We start from the raw sequence: 24,252 nt of genomic DNA, 5'->3' as shown, positions 1-24,252 counted from the left end.
CGTGGTGTTTGACCAGTGAGGAATTGAGAAGGTGGCTCAAAGATTTCAGAGCCAAAAAGAGGACGGGACCAGGAGAGTAACTCAGCCAGCACTTGTCTCGCAAGCTTGGGAACCTGAGTTTGACTCCCAGGACTTGTGTGAAAAGTTGCATGTGGTGGCCTGCACTTGCTAGGGAGGTGGCAGTGACAGCATCCTCAGGGGGCATAGGACAGCCAGGACAGCCTAGGCAGTGAGCTCCAGGCCAGTGAGAAGCACTGTCTCAAGGGAGGTGGATGGCATCGCTAAGGATGAGACCTGAGATCATCCTCTACCCTCCACATACACACATGTACCTGTACATGCACAAACATGCATGCACACAAACACACTCATACACATATATGCACATGTACCTGCACATGCACAAACATGCATGCACACATACACACTCTCACACATATTTGCACATGTACTTGCTCGTGCACAAACATGCATGCACACATACACACTCACACACATATTTGCACATGTACCTGCTCGTGCACAAACATGCATGCACACATACACACTAACACACATATTTGCACATGTACCTGCACATGCACAAACATGCACGTACACATACGCACTCACACACATATACGCACATGCACCCACATGCATAAGAAAACAAGACAGGAAACAAGGAGGTGCCACAGGGAGACAGTCTGTTTTAAAAAGTTCCTAAAACTTTTACCAATAAAACACAATTCATCACTGGTATTACAGCAGCACTGTTCTCCAGGACAAAACAGACTCCAGTTCTGAACAAGGATGAGGCAATAGAAAAGTTTATTATAAAAATAATAAGCAAATTAGCTGGACTGGGCAGAAGCAATACAAGCTGGATGTATTGGGGTATGGGGTGGGGTTGGAGCAATCAGATCAATTCTCAAGCAGAGAACTGACTTCATCAAACTGGTTAGAAGGTTGACAGAGAGCTTCTAGAGACACACCTGGCCATACCGAACACTGCAGTGTCGTCTATTAAATTGCTAATTTGTGCTTATCCTGAATTAGTTGACTTTTAAGATTTGCTTTGCCATCAAAGGGCGGATAGCGAACAATTTGAGGCCATTCATGAGTTTGTAACGAAACAAACTGACACTCTCTGAGAACCGTACAGTCATCTATTTCTGCCTAAAGATTACCTTATGCAAAGAAATGAACTTCTAATAAAACATAGAAGACTGTGTCAAAAAAAAAAAACCTGAGCAGCAGTGTATAGCAGCTGCAGGTGAAGATTATTGTTGAGAATCAGAGGAGGACGAATGGGAACATCTTACAGTCATCTCCTGGGGGCTCCTGGGTGACTTTCTCTGAGGAAGAACGCAAGGGTGGTGAGCATGAATACATCTGCTTTTGAGTTGTTCTAGAGGATTGGTCGGGTTTTTTTTTTGCTAAGTCAGTTGAACATCTGTCAACTGCCAAAGGTTCCTTTTACTCCTTAGTTCTGGAGGACGGAAAGCAGAGAATTTGGCCAGTGAGGGGTGGGCAGGGTTATCAGGAACAAATGCGGAAAGCAGATGAGGTCTAGTCGTATAGACCAGGTCTTAGTCATCTTGCATAAACTGACTGATGATAAAGCAAGCAACCTTCCATATTTTTAAGATTATATCAACTATCGTATTTTGGGTCTCCACTTCCCTCCTAGCATTTTGCTGTCTCTCTGTGTAGTAAGCCTCTGTTCTGGTGAACTCCCTCTCCATCTGTGCCTTTCTCCTCTCCCTCTCCAGCTGATCTTTCAGGTCTCTAATCTGCTCTTCATAATCATCTCTTATCCGCGCTAGCTCTCTCTCCAACTCCTGTCTGTAATGCTCTTGCTTCTCCCGGGTTTGTTTCTGAATCTCCTTCTCGGCACTTCCGTACATCTTGTTGGTAAAGCATCTTCCTCCATTTTCCGTCACCATGCGCTGGACCAAGGTCAACAGCTGTGTCCTCTGGTCCTCCTGTTCAGCTCCTGATGCTCTGTTGTTGAACAAACAGTAGCGATCCTCGAACTTACGGATCAGCTCTTGAAGGTCTTCAGGAGCTGACTTTAAGTACTCACGGATATCGGTGTCTTCCAAGTCATCCTTCCTGGTGAGCAAGAGAATCATGAATCTTCTCGCCTCATTTCCAAACATGCTTAGAATCTTCTGTGTAGCCTTATGATCTTCCACGGTGTAACGTCCCAATGGGACCACCAGGAGCAGAGCATGAGGCCCTGGGGAGGTCAGGGCAACACAGCGAGCGATCTCTTTTTGCGTGTCAACATTTGGTACCTCAGTGTCAAAAACACCAGGTGTGTCCACGACAACAAGCTCTCTCCCACCCCAGGTGCTCACCCTTTTCTCACAGACCTTGGTAATGGATTTTGCACAAATGCCAGAATGAAACACCTTCGCCCCGAGGATGCTGTTCCCTGTTGCACTCTTTCCTGCTCCCGTTTTTCCCAGTAAGACAATTCTCAGTTGGGAATTTTCCTGGTCTTGGTCTCCAAGCTCTAGAACATCAAGGAAATAAAACCAAGTGTTAGACACAGTCCCCAACAGTTAAACGTGCAGAGTCCCACCATCCAGAGCCTGCTCTCTTGCTTCTCTGCTTGCGGGCTTTCTCCCTGGCTGCCATCGCTGCCCTCCCAGGGTCTACAAACAACCTCTGGGTAAAAAGGCCATCTTGAAGGACTTGACAAAGAGGCACGGGTGCCTCCCTTGATCTCTTTTCTTCACTGCTTCTTTTCAGTGTTCTTTTGAGCTCTTCATTCTGACCCTTTGTGGCTTCTAAGCCCCCAGAGGAGGAAATAAAAGTTTCACAAGAGAACTGTGAGCTGCTTCCAACAACTACCCCCACTAATGGAATCCAGCGCGGAACACAAAGGATGAGTTTGGAGCATCTGCCGGGAAGAATGTCTTTTTTTTCCTGATTTATATCTAAAAATTACTTGTTATTCTTACAACTGACAGCCAAGTAGGGGTGACATACAAGTTTTAAGATAGCTCCCCATACTGACCCAGGCCCTCTACAGATAGATAGATAGATAGATAGATAGATAGATAGATAGATAGATAGATAGATAGTACAGCTTAATTTGGTTCTCTTGTGGGACTCCTCTAACAGTGGGAATAGGTACTGTCTCTGACTCTTTTACAGGCTTTTGGGACCCTACTCCTCATACTGGGTCGCCTTGCCCAGCCTTAATATAGTAGGTATTTATATAGTAGGTATTTAGTCTTACTGCAACTTGATATGCCATGTTTTGTTGATGCTCATGGGAGACCCCCCTGTCCTGGATGGAGATAAAAGAGGAGGAGATTGGGGGTGGGCAGTGGGGAGGGACAGGAATGGGGTGAGGAGCTGAGATGGGAGGATGGGGAAGGTTGCAACTGGGATGTAAAATAAATACATGAATACAAATAAAAATAAAATAAAGACTCGGGGGAATAAAGATAGTTCCCCGTGTTTGGAAACCAGAATCCCATGTATTCTGAGAATTCTACAGCTGAGAATACTGCCTGAGACGACCTAGGAGAAGATGTGAGGGCAGCTCCCGCTAGTATTTATTTAGCTGCACAGCCGAGTGCCCCATTTGAAAAGTTCTTTAGGCTTTGGTTCCTTGGCCAGGAAGGAAGAATGGGAAAAAGTCCCAGTCGTAGCTCCTGTGCCCTGATTGGCCACTGTTGGTCCCTGTAGGGATTAGCCATGGTTAGCCATGCATGCCCTCAGTCCTTCCATCCCTGAATGCCTCCTCTCTGGGGTGTAGATGTTCAACTCTTCCCAGCAAAATGTAGCCAGTGGGTCTGGCTCTGGAGGACCGGCATCAAAAGTTCCAAGAGCCTTTAAGCACCATGGGCTGCCTGCTCCTTTGACTCCTCTGCAGCCACCATGTGAAGACACCTGGACTAGCTTGCTGGATAGCAGCAGCCAAATGAGACCCCACCATCCCGGCCTGCCCAAGAGCTAGTTCATCACCCAAAGCATTTGAACTACAGGTCGTGACCCCCATGTGGGGCCACAAAACTGAACATTATAAGCAGGAGAAAAAGCTAACAACAGTAAAGGATTCTGAATACACAGCAACTAAAACTCATTTCAAGATCAAAGGTGTATGAACCTGTAATGTCTCTCACCGCCTTCCATGTGTTTTATGATGAAATAGCAACCTTGGTTCTGACCAAACACCACCAATACTTGACCTTGCTCATACCATGCAGCACCAATAACCGCTGCCCAAAGTATTTTGGCTCAGATTTGAGACTATTGCCACTTTGTATTGTGTACTTAGTGGGTGGCATTCTTACAGCTGATTATTGATGGAGGAGAGTTATCTGTCTATGTTTCTTTCATTGGTTAATTAATAAAGAAAACTGCCTTGGCCCTTTAAGACACAGAAAATTAGGTAGGTGGAGTAGACAGAACAGAATTGTGGGAACAAGGAAGTAGAGTTGGAGAGACGCTTCAGGCAGTCGCGATAGGAGTCTCCATGCTGCTCCTCTCCGAGATGGACGCAGGTTAAGATCTCTCCTGGTAAGCCACAACTCGTGGTGCTACCCAAATTACTAAATATGGGTTAAAGGAAGATGTGAGAATTAACTAATAAGAGGCTACAGATAATGGGCCAGGCAGTGTTTAAAAGAATACAGTTTCCGTGTAATTATTTCGGATAAAGCTAGCCGGTTGCTGGGAACTGGGCGGCGGGAACGCAGCCACGCCGCCGCTTCACACTACAGATTGGCGCCCAACGTGGTGACTAAATCCACTTAAAAACCTTGCCCGCTTGGGATCGGAAAGAAAGTTCTCTGAGACCATGCCAATGGCTCACTGCTCCCTTCCTGCACCTGGGCAGATGGCGGAATCAGGCTTAGGCGAGCGGGACAGCATTTGCGGATTCCTGCTGCCATAGAGAGAGAGGTGTTTTCAGACTGCTCTTTACGTCAGATTTGGCTGTAACTTGGATTAAAAGAGTTTCTGTGCTGCACGCTCAGTCTCAGAATTAAACTGCTGAGTGCGGCTCCAATGTCGACTGCTGTGTGCCTGGAACTGTGTGCGGCTCAGGGGCACCAAATGACTGAGGCAGGAGCGGCTTTGGCTCTGCTCCGCCATGCTGAACTGTACTGATCTCAGGCAGGATCTATCGTAATTACCACAATAACAGCGCAGTTAAGGTTTAGACTTGGCTGTAAACAGGCGGTACCGTATTACCCCTACCTGGCGCAACTTAAGTTTTTAAGAAGTGGTTAACCTTTTAAGAAGTGCTCCTGGATAGTAAAAAATTACAGATTCACAATAGAAAAGATTCAGACATAGAAGGCCTTTAAATGGCTCACGTAGGTTTAAAAGAGAGAAAAAGAAAATATAGAGAATAAAGTTAATGCCTTAAAAAAAAAAAAGGTTAAAGTCTTTAAAGAGACAGAATATAGATAGTTATAGATTAAAAGAAGTAAAGTGATAGAGTAAAAATAAGCCACGTAAAAATGGAAAATTCACAGAGAGTCTGGATTATGTATTTTGTTGTGTTTTCTTTGATTTTTTTGACTGTAAAGGAGCTAAGTACAGAGAGACATTTCATTATATGGGCTGCCAGTCTAGACCAGAATGGACATTTTAATGGTATGACTTCAGGATTTGGATCTAAGAACATGATACTTTGGAAAAGAGTTTCTTCTTTTGTTTTCACAGAGGACGAGACTCTGTGGATTGCTTCTATCCCAGTATGGTATGATAGACCACGCCCTCCTGAAAGGTTGCTGTGAACATCTTCAAAAAATTACTTCACTCAACTGCCAACTGAGAGGAACCTAGCACACAGGTTACACCATGAAAGACCTAAATAACAGCGCCCCCATTCAGCAGGAAGCAGTTTGGAGAGAAAAAACTGCGCCCATTTTCCCAAATATTGTTTATAAATGTTCTTTTACATTTAAAGGGGGATATGATATAGAGATGAATAATTTGCAATGGTATAGATTTTAAGGTCAATTTTGTTATATGTATATGTATTTCTGATCTTGATTAAGCTATTGTGATTGTAGTTCATTTTAAAAACTGTAATGTATAATTAGGAAATATAGGTTGTTAATGGATAATCATTGATAATAGTTAAGCTTGTAGTCATGTTATTAGATTTTCTAGATATGTAGAGATATATTTCAGTTAGATAGACATTCTTCATATCTTTCAAAGACTGCAGAATATGGCATTTAATGTTTTAATAACTTAGGGTTTTTCATGACAATGAGACACGTCTGCTCCTGGCAGCACCAATCTACTTCTAGAAGAAGATGGGCATCGAAGAGGCTACTTATGGAGTTTGTTAGCCATCTGGGCAAGAAACTGCTCTTGCCTGGACTGTTCCATAAACTGGACACAAAAAACCCGCAGAGAGAGGACTGCTGAACTTGCCTAAAGGTAAGATGGTCTTTCGGGGTTCCTGATTCATGAAAGTGTCTGCGAGACGTTCTGCAGGACACAGCAGAAAGTGACTGAACTGTCTTTGGAATTTTTCTGCTTCATGGAAATGTCTGCTGGATACTGTGGGCCTGAAGCCCGAAGATGGATGCCCCAACGGTACAGAGGAACTTTGGGTGACTGTCCAGGCAGCGAGTTGTCTCTGTCATTTCTAGAGTTTTATAAGTTACTTATTTCTTGTTTACTTAGGTAGCATTATATCCTTCTGGAGTCTTTGATGGAGTTGAAGAATAAATAGATAGTTATAGCTTTCCTTAGTTATGATAAAAGATAAAATAGATTTAAATATTGTAACTGTAATACTTGCTTGATAACTGTTTTGTTATATGTAATTTTGCTATGTTAAAGTTGAAGCCTTTCTTTTTTGTTTAAACAGAAAAAGGGGAAATGATGGAGGAGAGTTATCTGTCTATGTTTCTTTCATTGGTTAATTAATAAAGAAAACTGCCTTGGCCCTTTAAGACACAGAAAATTAGGTAGGTGGAGTAGACAGAACAGAATTGTGGGAACAAGGAAGTAGAGTTGGAGAGACGCTTCAGGCAGTCGCGATAGGAGTCTCCATGCTGCTCCTCTCCGAGATGGACGCAGGTTAAGATCTCTCCTGGTAAGCCACAACTCGTGGTGCTACCCAAATTACTAAATATGGGTTAAAGGAAGATGTGAGAATTAACTAATAAGAGGCTACAGATAATGGGCCAGGCAGTGTTTAAAAGAATACAGTTTCCGTGTAATTATTTCGGATAAAGCTAGCCGGTTGCTGGGAACTGGGCGGCGGGAACGCAGCCACGCCGCCGCTTCACACTACAGATTATTGTAAAACTAAAATACCAGTCGACCCTGGAAAATGTCCGAGATGCTCTATCCTGCAGTAGCAAATATTCAACCACACTCACATAAGCAAAACACGCAAACCCTCCTCACTAGTGTGCAACTGTGCTTTTTTTTGAAGTTGAAGAAAAACAACAATACATTCATTAACTTTAGATTTCTTATTTACCGTCTTTGAGCATGTTATACACTTCTTCAGTGTTGCCAAGGACTCGTTAAACCCAACTTGTACATAGTTATAGTGTACAGTGAATGCTTTAAAGGGATACAATATTGAACATCTCCATTGCTCACCTAACTATGTTTTGTGGTGAGAACACTTAAAATCTACTGTCTTATCAACTATAAAATTCAGTATTAAGTATGTTCACTATGCTATGTAACATGTTTCCAGAATGTATTCATCCTATCTAACTGAAATCCCTTACTACATGGACAGGAAAAATATGTTTTAATCTTTAAGAAATGGCAAATTATATGTATGTATGCAATTTATCTCAAATTTCTTATCTTTGATTTGTAACCTATTTTATGTACTTATGGACCTGAAGTCACATAAATGTTTCTTGAAAAAAAGCAGCAATGGGTGGGGGGGGATGTTTCAGTCCTGAAGTACACACACCCGTGAGTCTGCCAACATCCTGACGGGAACCAGTAGCTTGCCAAGGTGCATCTGTGAGCCTATCGGGACTCTGATAGGGAACCAGTAGCTTGCCAAGGTGCATCTGTGAGCCTATCGGGACTCTGATAGGGAACCAGTAGCTTGCCAAGGTGCATCTGTGAGCCTATCGGGACTCTGATAGGGAACCACTAGCGTGCCACAGGTACATGAGTGACACATCTGTGAGCCTATCGAGACTCTGATAGGGAACCACTAGCTTGCCACAGGTACATGAGTGAGTACCCAACTTTGACAGGTGTGATTCAGACCCCAGGAATACCTGACTGACTCCCAGTGTCTGGAGTCAAAGAAATGGGTTATATTTGAAGCTACTACACTGTAAGGTAGTCTGATAAAACAGCAGAATCTCAACTGACATAATGATTATGGTGGGCGAGGAGCTGGGCGTGCCCAGTGACACATTGATTTATTTGTTAGTTGGAAAATGAGGAACCTGGAGCAGGGACCCAGATGGGGGATCAATTGCCCCCACATTGGTCTCTCCCAATCCTCCTTTAGGAAAGGACAGAGATATCATCAGAGAAGCCACAATCAAAGAGGCCACAGGCAGCCTTTCTGCCATGTTCACTTTGTAGGAAGGAGGAAGGAAGAGGCTGTGCTGAAGTCAGGCGTGGTGGTCCACTCACACCTGGCACTGGGGAGACAGGAGCAGGACGGCTGCCACACGCTCCCAGCTGGCCTGGCCCACAGTGAGAGAGTCTGTGTCCAAACAAACAAGAGACGGAAAAAGAAAGACTAAAGGGAGGGCTATGCCAAGGTGAGGACGAGTGACAGGCCCTGTGGCTTCTCCTGCTTAGCCAGATGGACGTCATCCAGCGAACAGGGCGAGAGCGCGAGGAGAGTCCAGAGAAGTGGGAGAGCTGAGAAATACGAGGGCAGCGGCTGACAGGGCTTTATCCTGCTCAAGTGGGGACTGCACACCTCCGTGCCTCCCCCCTTCTCTATGCCCCCCCATCCCCACGCCCCAACACTCCCACAGCCCCCACACTCCCACAGCTCCCGCAACCCCACAGCCCCTGCACCCCCACACCCCCGCACCCCTCACATCCCCACACCTCCAGCTCCTCTCACCATAGCCGGCCCTGGGCTTTCCGGTTGTGGATCCCACACCATCGTACTGGGCTGCCATTGTCGCTTGACTCTGCAGATAAAGAAACAGCCATGGCATTTTCTGAACACTTGGAATCCAACCTCCTGTAGCCAGCACTGAACTTTCGGCCATAAACTCCAGACCTTCATTTCTCCCACTCCATACCCAAGACCTCACCTCAACCCTCCATTTTCAGGCTATCCTTTTTCTTACACAAACTTAAATACTGGCAGCACCTCCTTGCGCTTGTCCTGGCCCGGGACCTCTCTCAAGCGGTTGAGTGCTGTAGCGCCTTTTACAGGAGTTCCTTCAGCGTTCCAAATGTCTGCCTCTGCTTCTCATTGTGGCTTTTGCTCTTTCAAGGGCATCTCTTATAAACTTTGGCCAGGATAGAAGCCCTGACTACTGCCCACCTCCGGTATGGCTCCTTTGTGAATGACGTCACCATACAGCCAAAGGCTCTTGCCAGGCTATGGGCTCCATTACAGCCTCTGCTTCCTGCCATGCATTAGCCCATCCCAAATCCTATTGACGCTCCTTTCATAAATCTCATTTGTCTCTTTGTCTCTACCTTCACGCGGATCAAATCTACTGCCACTTGTTTTCAGGGTAACAGGCGGGGGTCAGATGTCCTAGCAAGAAGACTCCTGCTGCACTCCTGAAGCCTGGCAATTGCGTCTTCACGCCACGCATTTACCACGCAGAACAGTCGCAATGCAGAGTCAACATCTTTATCAGGTCCACAGTCACTCAGAATCAAAGAGATACATTGTCTAGACCCCAATCTCCCCTCATAACTGTGCTGTCCTGTCTGGATGGAGTATTAACATCTTTCATGTCATGTGAAAACAGGAAATAAGCAGAAAAGAAACTCAAACCACTCCAAGTTCTAATACCCCATAAATAATCACTTCAATGCTTTGGTGTAACTGGACCTCTTTTTATTACTGTGTGCAGATAATTTTTTTATATAAAAAAGAGACAGTGTCACTTACTTTATTGTCTACTGTTAAGATTCAGTGTTATGCCAGGCAGTGGTGGTGCACACCTTTAGTCCCAGCACTCAAGAGGCAGAGGCAGGCGGATCTCTAGGAGTTCAAGGCCAGCCTGGTCTATAGAACAAGTTTCAGGACAGCCAGGGCTACACAGAGATACCCTGTCTCAAAAAAACAAACAAAAAGACCATTTTAACTTTGCGTTTGACTTTTCACTTTGTCAAAGCTTTGAGCACTCTATTCTAGCAGTGCATGGAGCTGAGGACACAAAGGTGGCTGAGGGGCTAAGAGCACTTGCTGCTTTTACAAAGAGCCAGGGTTCAGTTTCCAGACCCACATGGCAGCTCAAAACTGTCTCTAACTCTAGTTTCAGATGATCTGATATCTCCTTCTGGCCTCCTGGAGAACCAGACCTGCACATGGTACATATATGTATACATGTACACATCCATATACATGTGCGTGCAGCAGTCCCTTCCTTGTTATACACAGACCTGCAGAAACACTCAGCTCGTTTTGCATGCTTCTTCTACCTACTACCCATGAACATTGTTGAGAACTCTGGAGCCGACTGTGTCCAGGACAGAATGTTCTTTGTTAAGGAGAGAGTCTCCACACAGAGAGCCATTAATTACAAATGTGAAACAGAAAGCCAGATTTTTTTTGAAAGAGACTCATTTCTTTATGTCTGAAGAGGTGGACAGAAGACAGCTTCTCATAAACTAGAAAGGGAAACCACTCAGCTCTTAATAGAGCTGGTACTGGTGATTAACAAGGAGAGCCAGAGGCTGGGGGAGGGGAGGGAGGTATCTTAGACCCAGCTCATGTGTAAAACCAGAACCTGTGCTTCCCTAGGAGCTGATTTCATTGACTAAGTTCCCCTCCGTCGGGCTATGAGCAAACATCCTCTACTGGCTTCGGAACTGTGGCCCCAATGAGTGTAACTTAGACCTCCCTGGAGGGAGCTCAAGTCTTCCATAAACCCAGGAAAGAATGGTTCCCCAAGGAAGCAGCTTGAAGGAAAAAGATAACAGGGCATGAGGACCCTGACCTGTGTGCCAGCTTGGAGGAGGACACAGGCCAAGCTGTGCCTGTTAGGGATCCCCCAACCCCACCTTTCTTCTCCTGCTCCCACCAAGCTGATTCATTCACTCTCTTCCTGCAGGAGTCAAGTTAAAATTTATTTTGGCCAGTGAAGGAACACTTTCTCCATAAAGAAAGTACCCTTGCAGCAATGGACCCTGAAGCATACATGAATTTGTAGGACTCAGACTTCAGAACGGATTACAGCCTAAAATTAGCAGGCAGGAAACAGAGACCAATAAGCACAATTTCCAAGAGCAGGTCTGCCGGGGGTTTTACTAGACACGGCCAACAGAGCAGCCCCCTCCTCACCAAGTTCAACACTCCCGCACTGCACCCCGATTCTTACCTGGAAAGGTCCTGTGGCCTTCTCTGACTTTACAGCAGTGCTGAACCCAGAAGAGAGAGCCGCAGAGGAAGCACAGGGGAAGGAAGTGTGGAGACAGGAGCACACGGGGACCCACCCATCTACCCAGTGGCGCTGCAGAGCTCTACAGTCCGGCGTTCTGTGTCATCTAATAAGGAACCCACGGGTCACTGGTAGCTACTGGACGTTCGAGATAGGATACATCAGATGAGAAATAAAGTATTTCACGGTGTTAGTCACTTTTCTCATCATGAGGACTTTTGTTGACTACAACGTGGCCCAACTTAATAAACAATGGGCAGTCTGCTCTTGTTTGGCAGAATATTCTGTAAACAGGATGACAGTGACTTGGCTGACACTGACAGTGACTCTCCTGTGTGCTTACTTATTTAAACATTAGCGGGGGTGAGGGGCTCCTTGTCACAGCATATAGTAGAATCTACTTTTAATTGGGGTGTTTAGATATTTTATGCTTCAGATAATTCACTGTGTGACTGGATTTCAACAGGACCTCTCTATCATTCCTCCTCCCCTCCAGGCCCAGGGAGCCTTCAGAAAAGAGTTGGAAAGATTGGAGGCAGCGGGCATCTGCGGGAAACAGTACTCGCTAGATATGGCAAGGCCATTTCACTGCGGGGAAAGGGGACACGACGCTGGGAGGGAAAGGAGAGGGCTAGAGAAGGAATTAGAGGGGGGAGTGGGGTGGAATTGATCAAAACACATTACGTGAATTTATAAAGTTCTCTAATGATAAAACTGATCATCCTGCTACCAGTCTCTCTCTGATCTGTTCTTTCTCTCCCTTTCTCTACTATTCTGCCTACTTCATGGCTGATTCTTGGGTGACTTCGCTTTTATCCCTTCTTATTCAGGACAGCCCTTGTTTGGTGGGTGCTTCAGGGTCCATGCAAACCTCTTCAGCTTGGACTAGTCTCCTTTCAAATTCTGTGCAGCCCTCCCACATGTATAGCTGAAGAGCCTGGCATCTCCACACTATTGTTATGAACTTGACAGCTGCATGTTTTAGAACCCAAGGGACCGCCAGCCCTAGGTAGTTACTCGGACAGAGATCAGCAGGGAGAACTTAGATTTTGGATCCTGACACAAAGAACAGGAGTGCTGGAGAAGGGGGAGTAGTGGGTCAGATTATCCAAATTTCCCACCTCCAAGAAAACCTATTTATTCAGCGACTTTGATTCCCCAGGTTCACCTGTGAAATCTGGTAACTTGGCACAGAATCACCAAGCAAGCAGGTGGTGCTGAGATAGGTCCTGACCAAGTCCGTTCTTCACCGCAGGCCTTCTAAACCCTCCTCTCACCTTTCCACGTCCTGCCCTGTGCACTGAAGGGCCCGTGAATGTGTAGCCTTCAGTAACCAGGATGCTGGGAGCCGAAAAGTCCCCATACGAAACTGGCATTTTTCTCCAATCTGTGGACTCCCTTCTACTTACACAAATCTCCAGTCCACCTCATTAGATTTGCAGCAAAGAGACCACAGGGTGATTTTTCATTGCAATTCTTGAGAATTTGTGAACCCTACAGCTGACGTCAGCCCATTTCCCAGAACCCTCTGAGATAAGACAGTGGTGTTAAATGTACCTGTGCCCTTGCAATGCTTCCTGCCCGCGTCAGCCGCAGACATCTCCTGCCCCATCGCCTTCACCTGTCATCTCACTCATCACTTGAGCTGTGGCCATTTCACGGGGGGAAGGTGAAGATGGAGGGACCACGCGTCCTGCCAGTAACATGAGATGGTACCCAAAACAGGCTGTGAGGAGAGGTTGAGAGAGGGAGAAACATCATCGCCGGGAGACCTCAGCACACTAAACTGTGCTCAGTGATCTCCCTGAGTGTCACTTTGGACCGGCATTGGCCCACAACAGAGCTTTCCTCTGCCTTCCACCCCGAAGAAGGGACCTAGCTATGGCCACTCACAGCTCAGTCTTGAGTGGGTATGTTGTGTGCACAGTGTCTCTGCCTTTTAGAATCAATGTGATAGGAGTTTTAAAAGCCTAAATTACTAATAAAACACCTAGCAAATTCATTATAAACATTATCAAAAAGACCAGTAGTTAAGAGCACTTACTGCTCTTCCTGAGGACCCATGCTGGATTCCCAGACTTAAAACCATCTGAAACTCCATTTCCAGGGGATCTGTCCCCTCTTCCAGTCTGTGGGTTCCGTTTACACACATACATACAGACAAACACCCATCCATATAAAATTTTTAAAATAATCTACATGAAGTTCACAGCTGGGAAACCCCATTGATGCCGTGACTCCCTTAACAGATTCTGGAACTGGTGAGGGTGAGGAGCACAGTCTCCAGTTTTGTACCCACTGCTGAATGCTCCATCCTCTAATGTATTGTCTCAACTCATGGTCACATGAACAGTCCGAGTTCAATTCTGAGACATAAAGCAAAACAAAGTGTCATAAATTTGAGGGGGAAAATTTGTAGGGAAGAAGAGGGAGTGGGAAGAAGTTGGAGGGGAACCAGAGGAACAGAATTCATTGATAAAAACAAAAAAAGTCAAAATGATTTTTATTATTAGTTATGTTGAACCCATAGTTATTTAAAATACTCTTGAGAATACAGAATAGCCACGAGTGGGTCTGTGTAACCACGTGAAAGTATTTTGTGCATTTTGTTCTGCTATGTTCTATTTCCACTTAACAACGCATCAGAGATTTCAAAGTCAAGATAGGTTGGCTTATGGAAAGCCAATCACACCATAACACTGTGGTCCAGCACCTCGACCACGGAAGTGCTGTTACACACCAAGGGCAGCCTCACCTCTAACACGCCTACTAAAGGGATCACAGGGCTATCAAGGGTATAAAAGTAAAAGCGGTAGCAGCGATGAGATTCTTGACAAATACCTGGAAGAGGGGAAGGTGAGAGTTCACTGGACAGAGCACGGACATCCTGCACAAGCCCAGAAAGCCTAGAGGTGGCTAGCGACAGAATGAAGCACAGAAGGCAGCTCAAGTTCAGAAACGCCAGCTATAAAGAACCAGGCTACTAGAGGATGAAGTTGGGGTTAGCGGAAACAGTGGGACCTATCGTCTCCTCCCTCCTCCTAATTCAGAGAACTGCACTTCATCTTCTCCCAGGAAGATGGTGAGGTTTTCAGAAGATGAGAACATCTCACAGAAGCCTAGGGCATCCCAGCACTTAAGGGTTCATTCCGCAGCCATCTGTGCCTGCTCTGCCCCCTGTAGCGGGACTCTGAGACCCGCTGCAGAGCTGCCAGACAGCTTTCCCAGTGACTTAATCCTGCACGTGTGTGAGCGTGTGTGCGTGCACGCGCATGTGTGTATGTGTGCACTGTGTGTGCGTGTGTGCATGCACAAGCATGTGTGTGCACGCTCATTTGTGTGTGTGCGCGTGTGCGTGCTCATTCAGGAAACAGACACTGCCATCAGGAGCTCACAGCAGATATGGACCTGGGTAGGGGAGGACTCATAAGAACCTGTCCACCCTGCTGAGCTAGTACCTGCTGATGGATTCTGGAAAAGGAGGAGTCATTGTCTTCCACTGTGTTCCTCCTGATCAGCCCACCAGGCTCTGATAGATTGTTCGAAACCTGTTGTCACCCACATGAAACTAGTTAAACTCAGTGGATCACAAAGCAAAAAACATACCAAAACAAAAAGACATGAATTCAATCCGAACACATTATATGCATGTATGTATGAAATTGTCAAAGAACAAATGTCATTGATATAAAAGAATGACATTTACATCACCACCTCAACTTGTCCCAAATATTTGAAAGCAGTTCACGTATCTTCTTGAAAATATACTCAAATATATTCTCTTCAGCCTTTTCCTTCAGATTTTTCATTTTCTCATCATAATTTTTCCTTGCAGAATCAATACGTGTCTTCTTTTCTTCTTCTGATTTATGAGCATATTCCCTTTCTATTCTTTTGATTTCAGCATTGAGTTCCTGAGCGTAAGTTTCCTCCAGTTCCCTTAGACATCGTCTCAGCCTTCTGTCTATGTCCTCGTATATCTTTTCAGAGAAGTAAGAGCCCCCGTTCCTGTCCACCATTTGCTCTATCAGTCCTACCAGCTGCTCTACTTGATCTTCTCGCTCGGCCTCTATCGCTTTGTTATTAAAGGCCAGGTAGCGTTTCCCACACTGCGCGATGACATTATTTAGCTTGTCATTTGGCGCGCCTAAAAAGTCATCCAGGCTCTGGTCCTCAAGGTCATCTTTGCGAGTAAACAAGACGATCATGTACTTCATGGCTGCCTCCCCAAAAAGACTCTTGATCAGGGAAACAGTTTTCTGCTCTTCCTCCGTGAAGCGGCCCAGCTGCAGAACCAGGATGATGGCGTGAGGCCCAGGGCAGGAGTAGAGGACACAGCGGCTGATTTCTGTACATGTGGCTTTCATGGTCTTCTTGGTGTCAAAGAGCCCAGGGGTGTCAACTACAACAAGGTTTTTCCCCTTCCATTCCCTGGATGCCTTCTGGCAGGTCTTGGTAACAGCGTGGGCAGAAACCTTAGACTCGAATTGACGTCTCCCAAGGATGGTGTTTGCTGTGGCACTCTTTCCGTTCCCAGTTTTTCCTACCAGAATGATCCTCACTTCAGTGTTTCTGTGGGAGGCCATGTTGAGGCAAGCAGATTCTGAAGACAGGGAATGCTCAGATCTTAAGGGAAAGAGAGCAAAATTGTCTATTAGATAAATGGGAAAGGACCCAATCCTTTCTTTTCTTCCCTTCCCTAAAATTTCAAATGTTGTGTTATCTTCGTGCATCCCTATAGAGACAGAAAGAGGAAACACTACAAGGAAAGAAATAGAGACATCGAACAGCTCCTCCATAGAAGAAGGGCCCTCCATGGGATTCCCAGGGAAATCCCAGTGTTCCTGTAGAGGTCAGAGGATGACTTTGTGGGGTTGGCTCTCTCTTTCCACCTTTCCGTGGGTTCTGGGCACTGAACAGCGGTTGCCAGACTTGTGCAGGAAGAGCCTTTATGTGCTGAGCCATCTCAGTAGCAACACCCTCCCCAGCACACTTTTAAAACCCTGACAATCTGGATGCCATTTGAACTGTTTCTGATAACACAGAAAGGACATTTCTACTCCTGCTACCAGCCGACATGCCATCCCCAATGCCAGGTCTGAGTGAGTGCACCCAAATCTCTGCTGTGCCCAGCCAGGAGCGTGCACCAGGATGACCATAATGTCCAACAACTTACTATATATTTTATGAAGAACTAGGAGAAGCAGTCTAAGGTGGCAAACATAAAGAAACAGTAAGAAAGCAGAAGGGCTCACTCCCCTGATGTGACCAGTACACAGTTGAATGTGTGTCTTTAAATATCACATTGACGTCAGAAATATGTTCACTTATCATATGTTAATAAAGAAGAAACACAACACACACAAAAACAAAAGCAAAACAAACAAACAAACAACAACAACAACAGGACAGTTAATAAACCCTGAATAATGAGAGAATCTCTGGGGCTGTCACCGCCACAGTTTCAAGGCGGAGACACAGATGCTACAGAAATACAGTAAGGAAGGAACACGGCAGACAGAAAGCAAAACAGGGGCCCTGGGCCACGGGCAACTGCAGGTTCGTCCTGCGCTGTGCCTTCAGAGCAGCTAATGTGGCCTTTGTGGCCCCACTGCACATCACCCCAGGGTCACACAGGCAGAGTTCTCTGTTGTCCAGTGGGAGGACTCAGTCTCTAGGTTCTAACTCTCCTCTGCCCAGGATGACCAGGGGAAGTAGAGTCATCAGACTTTCTGAGGAAAGAAGTGACTTAGACAAATGATCTGAGCTGTCTCTGGGCTCTGAAGAGCCTGCCCTGAGGACACGGAACTTTCTGAGAAGAGTGTCGGGCTACACTCTGTGTCCCTGCACCACAGCTACCTACGGGCTGTTGAAGGCTGCAGCTTGTTAACTGGGCTCCTTGTACCCCTGAGTCCCCACCACTCCCACCAGCAGCGCCCTCCCTATGAAGCTGCAGACACAATACCTGCACCCCAATGGATGTCCCATCCCCCACTGCCTCTCACACTTCCCTTCCCCCATCAAGCAGACTCACCTTCTTCAGGAATTGATGAGGGCTGGAGGTTTCTCTGGGGGCCTATTTGAGCCGGTGCTTGTCTTAACTGTGAAGCAAAACTGCTGCATTCCCAGCCTGCCAGGCGGGAAGTTCTATGGGCGGAGTAAATGAAGATACTGTTGCCTTTAAAGAACCAGAAACATTGTCCTCTAACTTATGGGTGCTCTGCTCTGTCGAGGTTAAGCCTTCTCTCTGCATGTCTGCTATAATGCCAAGAATTTCAAAATCTGTTTTAAAAAATGTTTTGGATTGGTTTCTGTTTTTTTGAGACACAGTCTCAGGCTAGTTTTGAGTTCACTGTATATTGAGGATGACCAGTGTGATTTATTTAAAAACAGCGAGAAGAGAGTCACACCATGCAAAAGGACTCATTTAAGAGATTTAGTGGAAGAGGAGAGAGAAGGGGCAGAGACAGGACCTGAGGGATAAGAATAATGGGAGGGAGAGAGGGAGGGAAGGAGGGGGGGAGGGAGAGAGGGAGGGAGGAAGACAGGAGGTGGATAAGGCCCACCTTTTGAAAGGGAACGTAGAGAATGTGCACAGGAGGTGCTCTTAGTGGCCGCAGCTGAGGACAGATCCTGCCAGGACCCCAAGGGCAGGCCAGTCCAGGGGCCTGAGTACTAACAACCCTCCCTCTTACTCTTCATAAAAAGGCGAGGAGTTAGAAAGGGGTAGCAGGTGAGGTGGGGACGAGGATGCTGTGGTCTCGAGACTCTGCTTCATGCTGACCGGGGTCATTGCTAGCTTCGGGGGACCTGAGAAAACTGAGGGACGATGACCATGTCCTGGAGCAAATGGCTGTTTCACTTCACTGTCCTGGCTCTATGGAACCATCAGGTGCTGCTTGGACCTGGCAAATGCTGTTTGAGCTGGATCCAAGTCAGTTCCCTAGGGCTTAAAGCATCTGATCCTTTCCCATCACGGCAGCATCACACAGACACTCTCCTTCTGTCCAGTCTACCAGGACACACAGGTGGGTGGTCACTGAGGGCAGTCACTGTAGAGATAGGACCTCTGGGTGCTGCTGGTTCTCACCAACGGGACATGTTTGGTAGTCTTGTGCCTCCAGTTCCAGGGCCAGCAGCTGGTAGTCCATCAACACTAGCTGGTTAGGAATGGCCGCTGTGTCTCCAAAGAGCATCCCGATGGGAGTGAGGAGGTGTAAACGATGACTCAGTTCCCATGAGTGAGGCAGAGAAGACCCGAGCTCTGCGATTCCTCGCATCCCAGGAATTCAGAGAGGATTGATTTGGAGACAGCACAGGCTGCTTATTGGTTCATCAAACACAGAGCAGGGGCCAAGGCCTCTGAGCCTGAGAGAGACACAGGTGTCTGGCTCCAGGACTTTGAGAAAAGCCAGAAGGCGAGGAGGGGGCTGTGCTTGAGAAATGAAGCCTCACACCCGGGGGAATGGTGAGAGTAGCCCCACCAGAGACCCAGTTGCCAATATTGAATGGAAGGCGAAGCCACCAGTGGATGAGCAAGCAGATTTGTTGCAGGTGGAAGAGAGCGGATCTGTTGAGGGTGGAGCAGGTGGGTAGGGTCCCAGCGTGAAGTGATTACCTTTCTATGAGCGGTGCCACTGAGCAAACATGCCACAGCAGCAGAGTGAGCCTAAGAGGCTTATAGGGCAGGAGGATGCCGGAGGGTGAAAGGGTGATTCCTCCTTCCATCTATCGGGGTCACTGGCAGAATGTTGCAAAGGTCCCATAAAATATCAGGATATAGAGGGCTGGGAAGCAGATTTTTGGTAGGCTCATTCCCCATGAGTGAGGCAGAACAAGATCCAATGGCTTTCATCAAGTGAGGTTCAAGCGAGAAAGGCACAAACTACACCAGAGTCGTCACTCAAGGGGCAGGGACTGAAGGACAAAGTCAAGACCCAGGGGTAGGAGAAAAAGAGAAAGCTACAGGCCACCCAGTGAGTCATCAGGCAAAGGGTGGAGGCTCTGAGACTGAGAGAGCTGCGGTTTCCTGGTACCAGGGCTTAAGAAGATCAAAAGGTGAGAAACCACGCCCAAGAGACAAGTCCTCACTTGTGGGAACTGTCCAGAGGTGGGGGAGGGGGTGGGGCTCACCAATTGTGCCAGTATTGGATGAAGGGACCCAGCCATCAGGAGAAGCAAGGCTGTCGTGTGTGTACCTGGTTCCAGGGTCCTGGAGTGCCTCAAACTGCCTGTGGGCAAGAGGAAGTGCCAACAGAGCTTTTCCTGGTCAGGGAACCAATATTGTAATTGAAAAAAAAAAAAAAAAACCACCAAAAAACAGCGAGAAGAGAATCACATCATGCAACAGGGCTCATATAGAAGGTTTATTGAAAGAGGAGAGAAGGGATAGAGAAGGGGTAGGAACCAGTCCCTGGGGACAAGAGTCATGGAAGAGAAAGAAAGAGATGGGGGTGGGCAAGGTCTACCTTTTAAAGGGGAAGGCAGCAAATGCACACAGGAGTTGCTTTTAGTGGCCGAAGCTGAGGACATATCCTGTCAGGACCCCAAGGGCAGGCCAGTCCAGATGCCTAAATACTAACAGTGACCTTGACTTCAAAGCCAAGAACCTGGCGGTTTCTAGGTTCTTGAGGCTGGGCACCTCCACTGTTGGAGCAATCTCACAATAGCTATCTCTAACTTGGGGCTGGGGTGCAACCGCTGGTAGTTACTCAGTGCACAAGGCAGGGTATCTCAGTGGTGCCGATCCGGTGCCAGGACCCCAGGAACTCTCTGAAGAGTCGCCACTGGTCCTTAGCCCACAGTGGAAACTTGAAAATGCTGTCTCTGCTATCAGGGAAGGAGGCGGCGGCGGCGGCAGCAGCAGCAGCAGCAGCAGCAGCAGCAGCAGCAGCAGCAGCAGCACCACCACCACCACCACCACCACCACCACCACCACCACCACCACCACCACCACCACCACCACCACCACCACCACCACCAATCAACTGCGGCAGCAGCGGCAGCAGCAGCGGGACCAATCAACTGCAGCAGAAGTGGGGCCTGGGGAGCAAAGCGCACCGGGGAGGAGGGGGTGTTTCCTTCTGCCGCACCCTTTCCATCTGGGCTGCCACCCGAAGCTGCAGTCCACCATTGGCAAGGCAATCAGGACAGTTCTTCAGGTGTTGTTCTAATTCCAGGCAAGTGGACACCAAAACCAATCAAAATAAGGCACCACGTCGGGCTTCAAATCCACGCTTTGGTTCCTACCAGGGCGAAGCTGAATATGCAGAGGCCTAGATCTTCAACTGTTTTCCTTATGTTCCTTCTACTAATGTTAAACTTCAGACCTTCCACAAAAGTTTCTGATCTTTTTTTTATTATTTCATTTTTATTTTTACTATTTTTATTTTCTGAGACAGAGTTTCTCTGTGAAACAGTCCTTACTGTCCTGGAACTCACAGAGATCCGCCTGCCTCTGCCTCCCTAGTGCTGGGATCGAGTGCTGGGATTAAAAGCGTGCATCACCACCATTCGGCTCTGCTGATCCGTTTTTAATTAATTTCTGTCTCAGTCCTGTGCATGTGATATGCGGTTTCCCCAGCGCCGTTTGCTAAGGAGGCTGTCTGTCCTCCAGCACGGGTCTTTAGTTCCTCCTTTGAAAATCAGATGACTAGGACTGCATGGGTTTATTTCTTGGTTCTGTGTTCAAGAGAACACAGAAGAACGTTGACCTATGTTTCTGGGTTTGTGCCAGAACCCTGTATAAATAATTCTTAAGTCCCAATATTAAAAAAAACAACCCAATAAAAACAGGACAAAGGCCTTGACACAGTCTCACACCAGAAGATTATGAAGACGGTAACTTCTGTATGGAAAGACTCTCACCACCACATGTCCTCAAGGAAGCATAAACCAGCAAGACACCGCTATCCACACACCTCCCAGAACAGTGCATTTGACACACTGACGGTATCAACCGCTGAGCAGTGGGAACCTTCATTGGGTACTGATAGAATTACCAAGCCTGCAGTTATTTCAGAAGACAGGCTGCCAGCATCTTACCAAATTAAATACATTCTTTCCACATGGTCCAGAAACTGCATTACTTGACATTTATACAAAAGAATAAAAAATGATGCTCTCATAAAACCCCACATGTGTAGGTTTGTATCAGCTTTATGGATAACTGACAAGACTTGAAAGCAGCAAAGGTGCCCTTCAGTAAGTGGATGAAGCAAGCTGAGTTCATCCAAACAGTGGAACGTCATCCAAACACAAGGAATAAGCAAGAAACAACCATTAACACATCTTTAAGACACTTAGGAATGTATTACTAAGCAAAATTTAGGGCTACAAATATTTCCTGATGAACATTCTGAAAAAACTGAAGTTATAAACAGTAGAATTCTCAGTAGTTTCCAGGGATTGGAGAGATGGCACATGTGAGCTGAGCTGAAAGGACCTTAGGGCAGTAAAGTATTTTGTGTGATGCTATATTAGTGGATCTGTGTCATTACGTATTGTCCAAGCCCGGAGATGTGCAACACCAAGAGTGAACGGAATGTCAACTGTAGACATCAGCTAACCCTGCTGTACAGGCTAAGTGATAGCGCACACACCACTCTGGTGGAAAGACAGACAACAGGGAAGGCTGTGACGGCAAGGGAGATATCACTGCATCTTCCTCTCGATTTCACTAAGAAATTAAAACTTCTCTTTTAAAAATGGGACAAAATATGGTGGTTATAAATGGCTCAGTGGTTAAGAGCGCTTGCTGCTCTTACAGAGGACCCGGGTTCAGTTCCCAGCACCCACATCAAATGCTGCACAATCACCTGTAACTCCAGTTCCAGGGGATCCAACATCCTCTTCTGACTCCTGCAGGCCCTTGCACATAGGCACACAAGCATTCACATAAATAAAATTAAATAAACACACAAAACATCTTAAAAATTAAATTGAAAAATAAAAGAACAAACCACAATACCAAAAACAAAATCAGGCCTATAACCCCTGCTATTTGGGAGACCACAAGCTCAGGGTCATCTTAGAGGACAGAGTGAGTTCAAGGCCAGCCTGGGCAACTTAGTGAGTAAAACCCTGTCTCATAAAACACATTTTACAAGAGCTGAAGATCAGGTCAGTGACAGAGCGCTTGCCCACCATGCACAAAGCCGGGGTTCTGTTCCTAGTGAGGAACATAGTAATCAGAGTCTATAAGAACAAAGAGTCTAGAATCATCTCCCAAAATAATGGCTGTTGTAGAATATTAGTTTGTGTTACATTCGTCTCTGTAGTGGAATATATGTTTATGATGCAAAGACATGTTATGTTTGTTTTTAAATAAAATTAATCTGGGGTCAGGAGGCTGAGTGAGCAACTAGTAGTCAGGAAATGGAAGGGAGGAACCGTGTGTAGCTAGGGTTCTTAAGTGGGAACTAAGCAGGACACCCCGGTTTTCAGGAAACTCAAGCAAGGAGAGAAGGTTAGCTCCTTGCTATTCAGCCTCTCTGCGTGAGCAGAATTTCACCTCAACCTTTGAATCCTGTGTTCTGTAGAGGGATAGAGATCTAGATAAAGTTTCCTTTAGCGGCTGTGATAGAGCCAGTGTGTGAGGGAACAGAATTCCCTCCTGGCTGTGGCCAATGCGGCCTAACCGCTGCCGGTAGCTGTGGAGTTGTAATTGCCGATTAGGATAGCGTAAGGGGCAGCCACTGAATTTAATGAAAAACAACGAATGGCTCCATCTGGACCTGAATCAGCATGGCCACAGATGGCTCCCCCCACCCCCAGGACTTTAGGGTCTGCAGGAGCTACAGTCACACAGGAGCCCACCTGGTTTGGCGCTGGGCAATCAGGTACCATCACACCAAGTACTGCCCAGGGTCTCTCGGCCCAGGTGCGGAAAAGAGGAAAGGCAACAGCTCCACGTCACCCATGGGACAGGCAGTGTTCAACCAAGCACCACCTGTGATCCAACCAAGAGCTCTGGTCCTGGGCAGCTGGGCACCATTGTGGTGGGAGAGTACAGGGTGCACAGAGCAGGGAAAGAGAGGGAGAGGCAGAATGGTTTGTGGGCTGGGAGAGAGGCAGATCCAGAGAGGAGAGGGTGGTGAGGAACAGGCTGACATGAACGGCCAGCTGACCACCCAAGTCCAGGGAGACATCTCGGCCTGGGCTGTGACCAAGCGCCAGGTATTGCCCCAGGCCCTGAAGCAGCCAAGGGGGTCTGAGCTGATGTTTGTGGCTCCTGTCGTCACTGGGGTCCATGCAAGGGCCTGTGGTGGAGTCACATTGGCGTCCAAGGGCCTCCCTGTCACAAGGGATGTGGTAATCTGGGTGGCCTGCACAGCCATGGTGGGGGGTGGAATGTTCTGGTGGCAACCTGACCTGGGCTGATCCCGAGGACCATGTCTGCTCTGTGGTCCTGCTGCAGCAGGGTCTGTGTTGATGTTCCTGGTCCATGTTGTTACCAGGGCCCACCTGGATGCCTGGGGTCTGGACCCAAACCTTTGACTGTGAGGGCTCCTGAGGGCCATGCTGTGACTGGGGACACACTGACCGGGCCATGGTGCTGTCCAGGCCAGCGCTGCCACAGAGGGCCGTGAGTCCATCAGTGGCAGCCAGGGTCTGAGTCGATGTCCGGGACCCCTGTCATCACTGAGGGCCATGTGGAGGACCATAGTCTGGTCTGCCATCTCGGACCATGTCAGTGTCT

General features: G+C 47.1%; 2 protein-coding genes across 4 annotated transcripts; both read right to left on the bottom strand.

Annotated features, from left to right (window-relative positions):
- Window positions 1–793: 793 nt before the first annotated feature.
- Window positions 794–11,791, bottom strand: LOC119808337 (GTPase IMAP family member 4-like). 3 transcript variants are annotated; one of them, XM_038320793.1, is made up of 3 exons: window positions 11,493–11,791; window positions 9,047–9,116; window positions 794–2,503 (listed from the first exon to the last, which is right to left on the bottom strand). In XM_038320793.1, the coding sequence occupies exons 2-3, from the start codon at window positions 9,102–9,104 to the stop codon at window positions 1,572–1,574; spliced, it is 990 nt and encodes a 329-aa protein (XP_038176721.1). In that variant the 5' UTR covers window positions 9,105–9,116; window positions 11,493–11,791; the 3' UTR covers window positions 794–1,571. The 3 variants fall into 3 exon arrangements, with proteins under 3 accessions (XP_038176721.1, XP_038176723.1, XP_038176722.1); XM_038320795.1 differs by lacking the exon at window positions 11,493–11,791 and adding an exon at window positions 9,279–10,170; XM_038320794.1 differs by lacking the exon at window positions 11,493–11,791 and adding an exon at window positions 9,302–10,170.
- Window positions 11,792–14,038: 2,247 nt separating this feature from the next.
- On the bottom strand, window positions 14,039–17,655 carry LOC119807679 (GTPase IMAP family member 9-like). Its single transcript, XM_038319776.2, has 2 exons — window positions 17,587–17,655; window positions 14,039–16,178 (listed from the first exon to the last, which is right to left on the bottom strand). Exon 2 carries the CDS (start codon window positions 16,136–16,138, stop codon window positions 15,260–15,262), a length of 879 nt encoding a protein of 292 aa, XP_038175704.1. The 5' UTR covers window positions 16,139–16,178; window positions 17,587–17,655; the 3' UTR covers window positions 14,039–15,259.
- Window positions 17,656–24,252: the final 6,597 nt, after the last annotated feature.

This window comes from Arvicola amphibius, chromosome 2 (assembly GCF_903992535.2).
Source record: "Arvicola amphibius chromosome 2, mArvAmp1.2, whole genome shotgun sequence".
Taxonomy (NCBI): domain Eukaryota; kingdom Metazoa; phylum Chordata; class Mammalia; order Rodentia; family Cricetidae; genus Arvicola; species Arvicola amphibius.
This window is presented reverse-complemented; position numbering and strand designations above follow the sequence as displayed.

Bases quoted from the DNA above. Each gene is read 5' to 3' on its own strand.
- LOC119808337 (XM_038320793.1), bottom strand. From the start codon at position 9,104: ATGGCAGCCCAGTACGATGGTGTGGGATCCACAACCGGAAAGCCCAGG. The intron at 2,504-9,046 runs GTGAGAGGAGCT...TTGATGTTCTAG, and splicing joins AAAGCCCAGGGCCGGCTATG to AGCTTGGAGACCAAGACCAG.
- LOC119807679 (XM_038319776.2), bottom strand. From the start codon at position 16,138: ATGGCCTCCCACAGAAACACTGAAGTGAGGATCATTCTGGTAGGAAAA.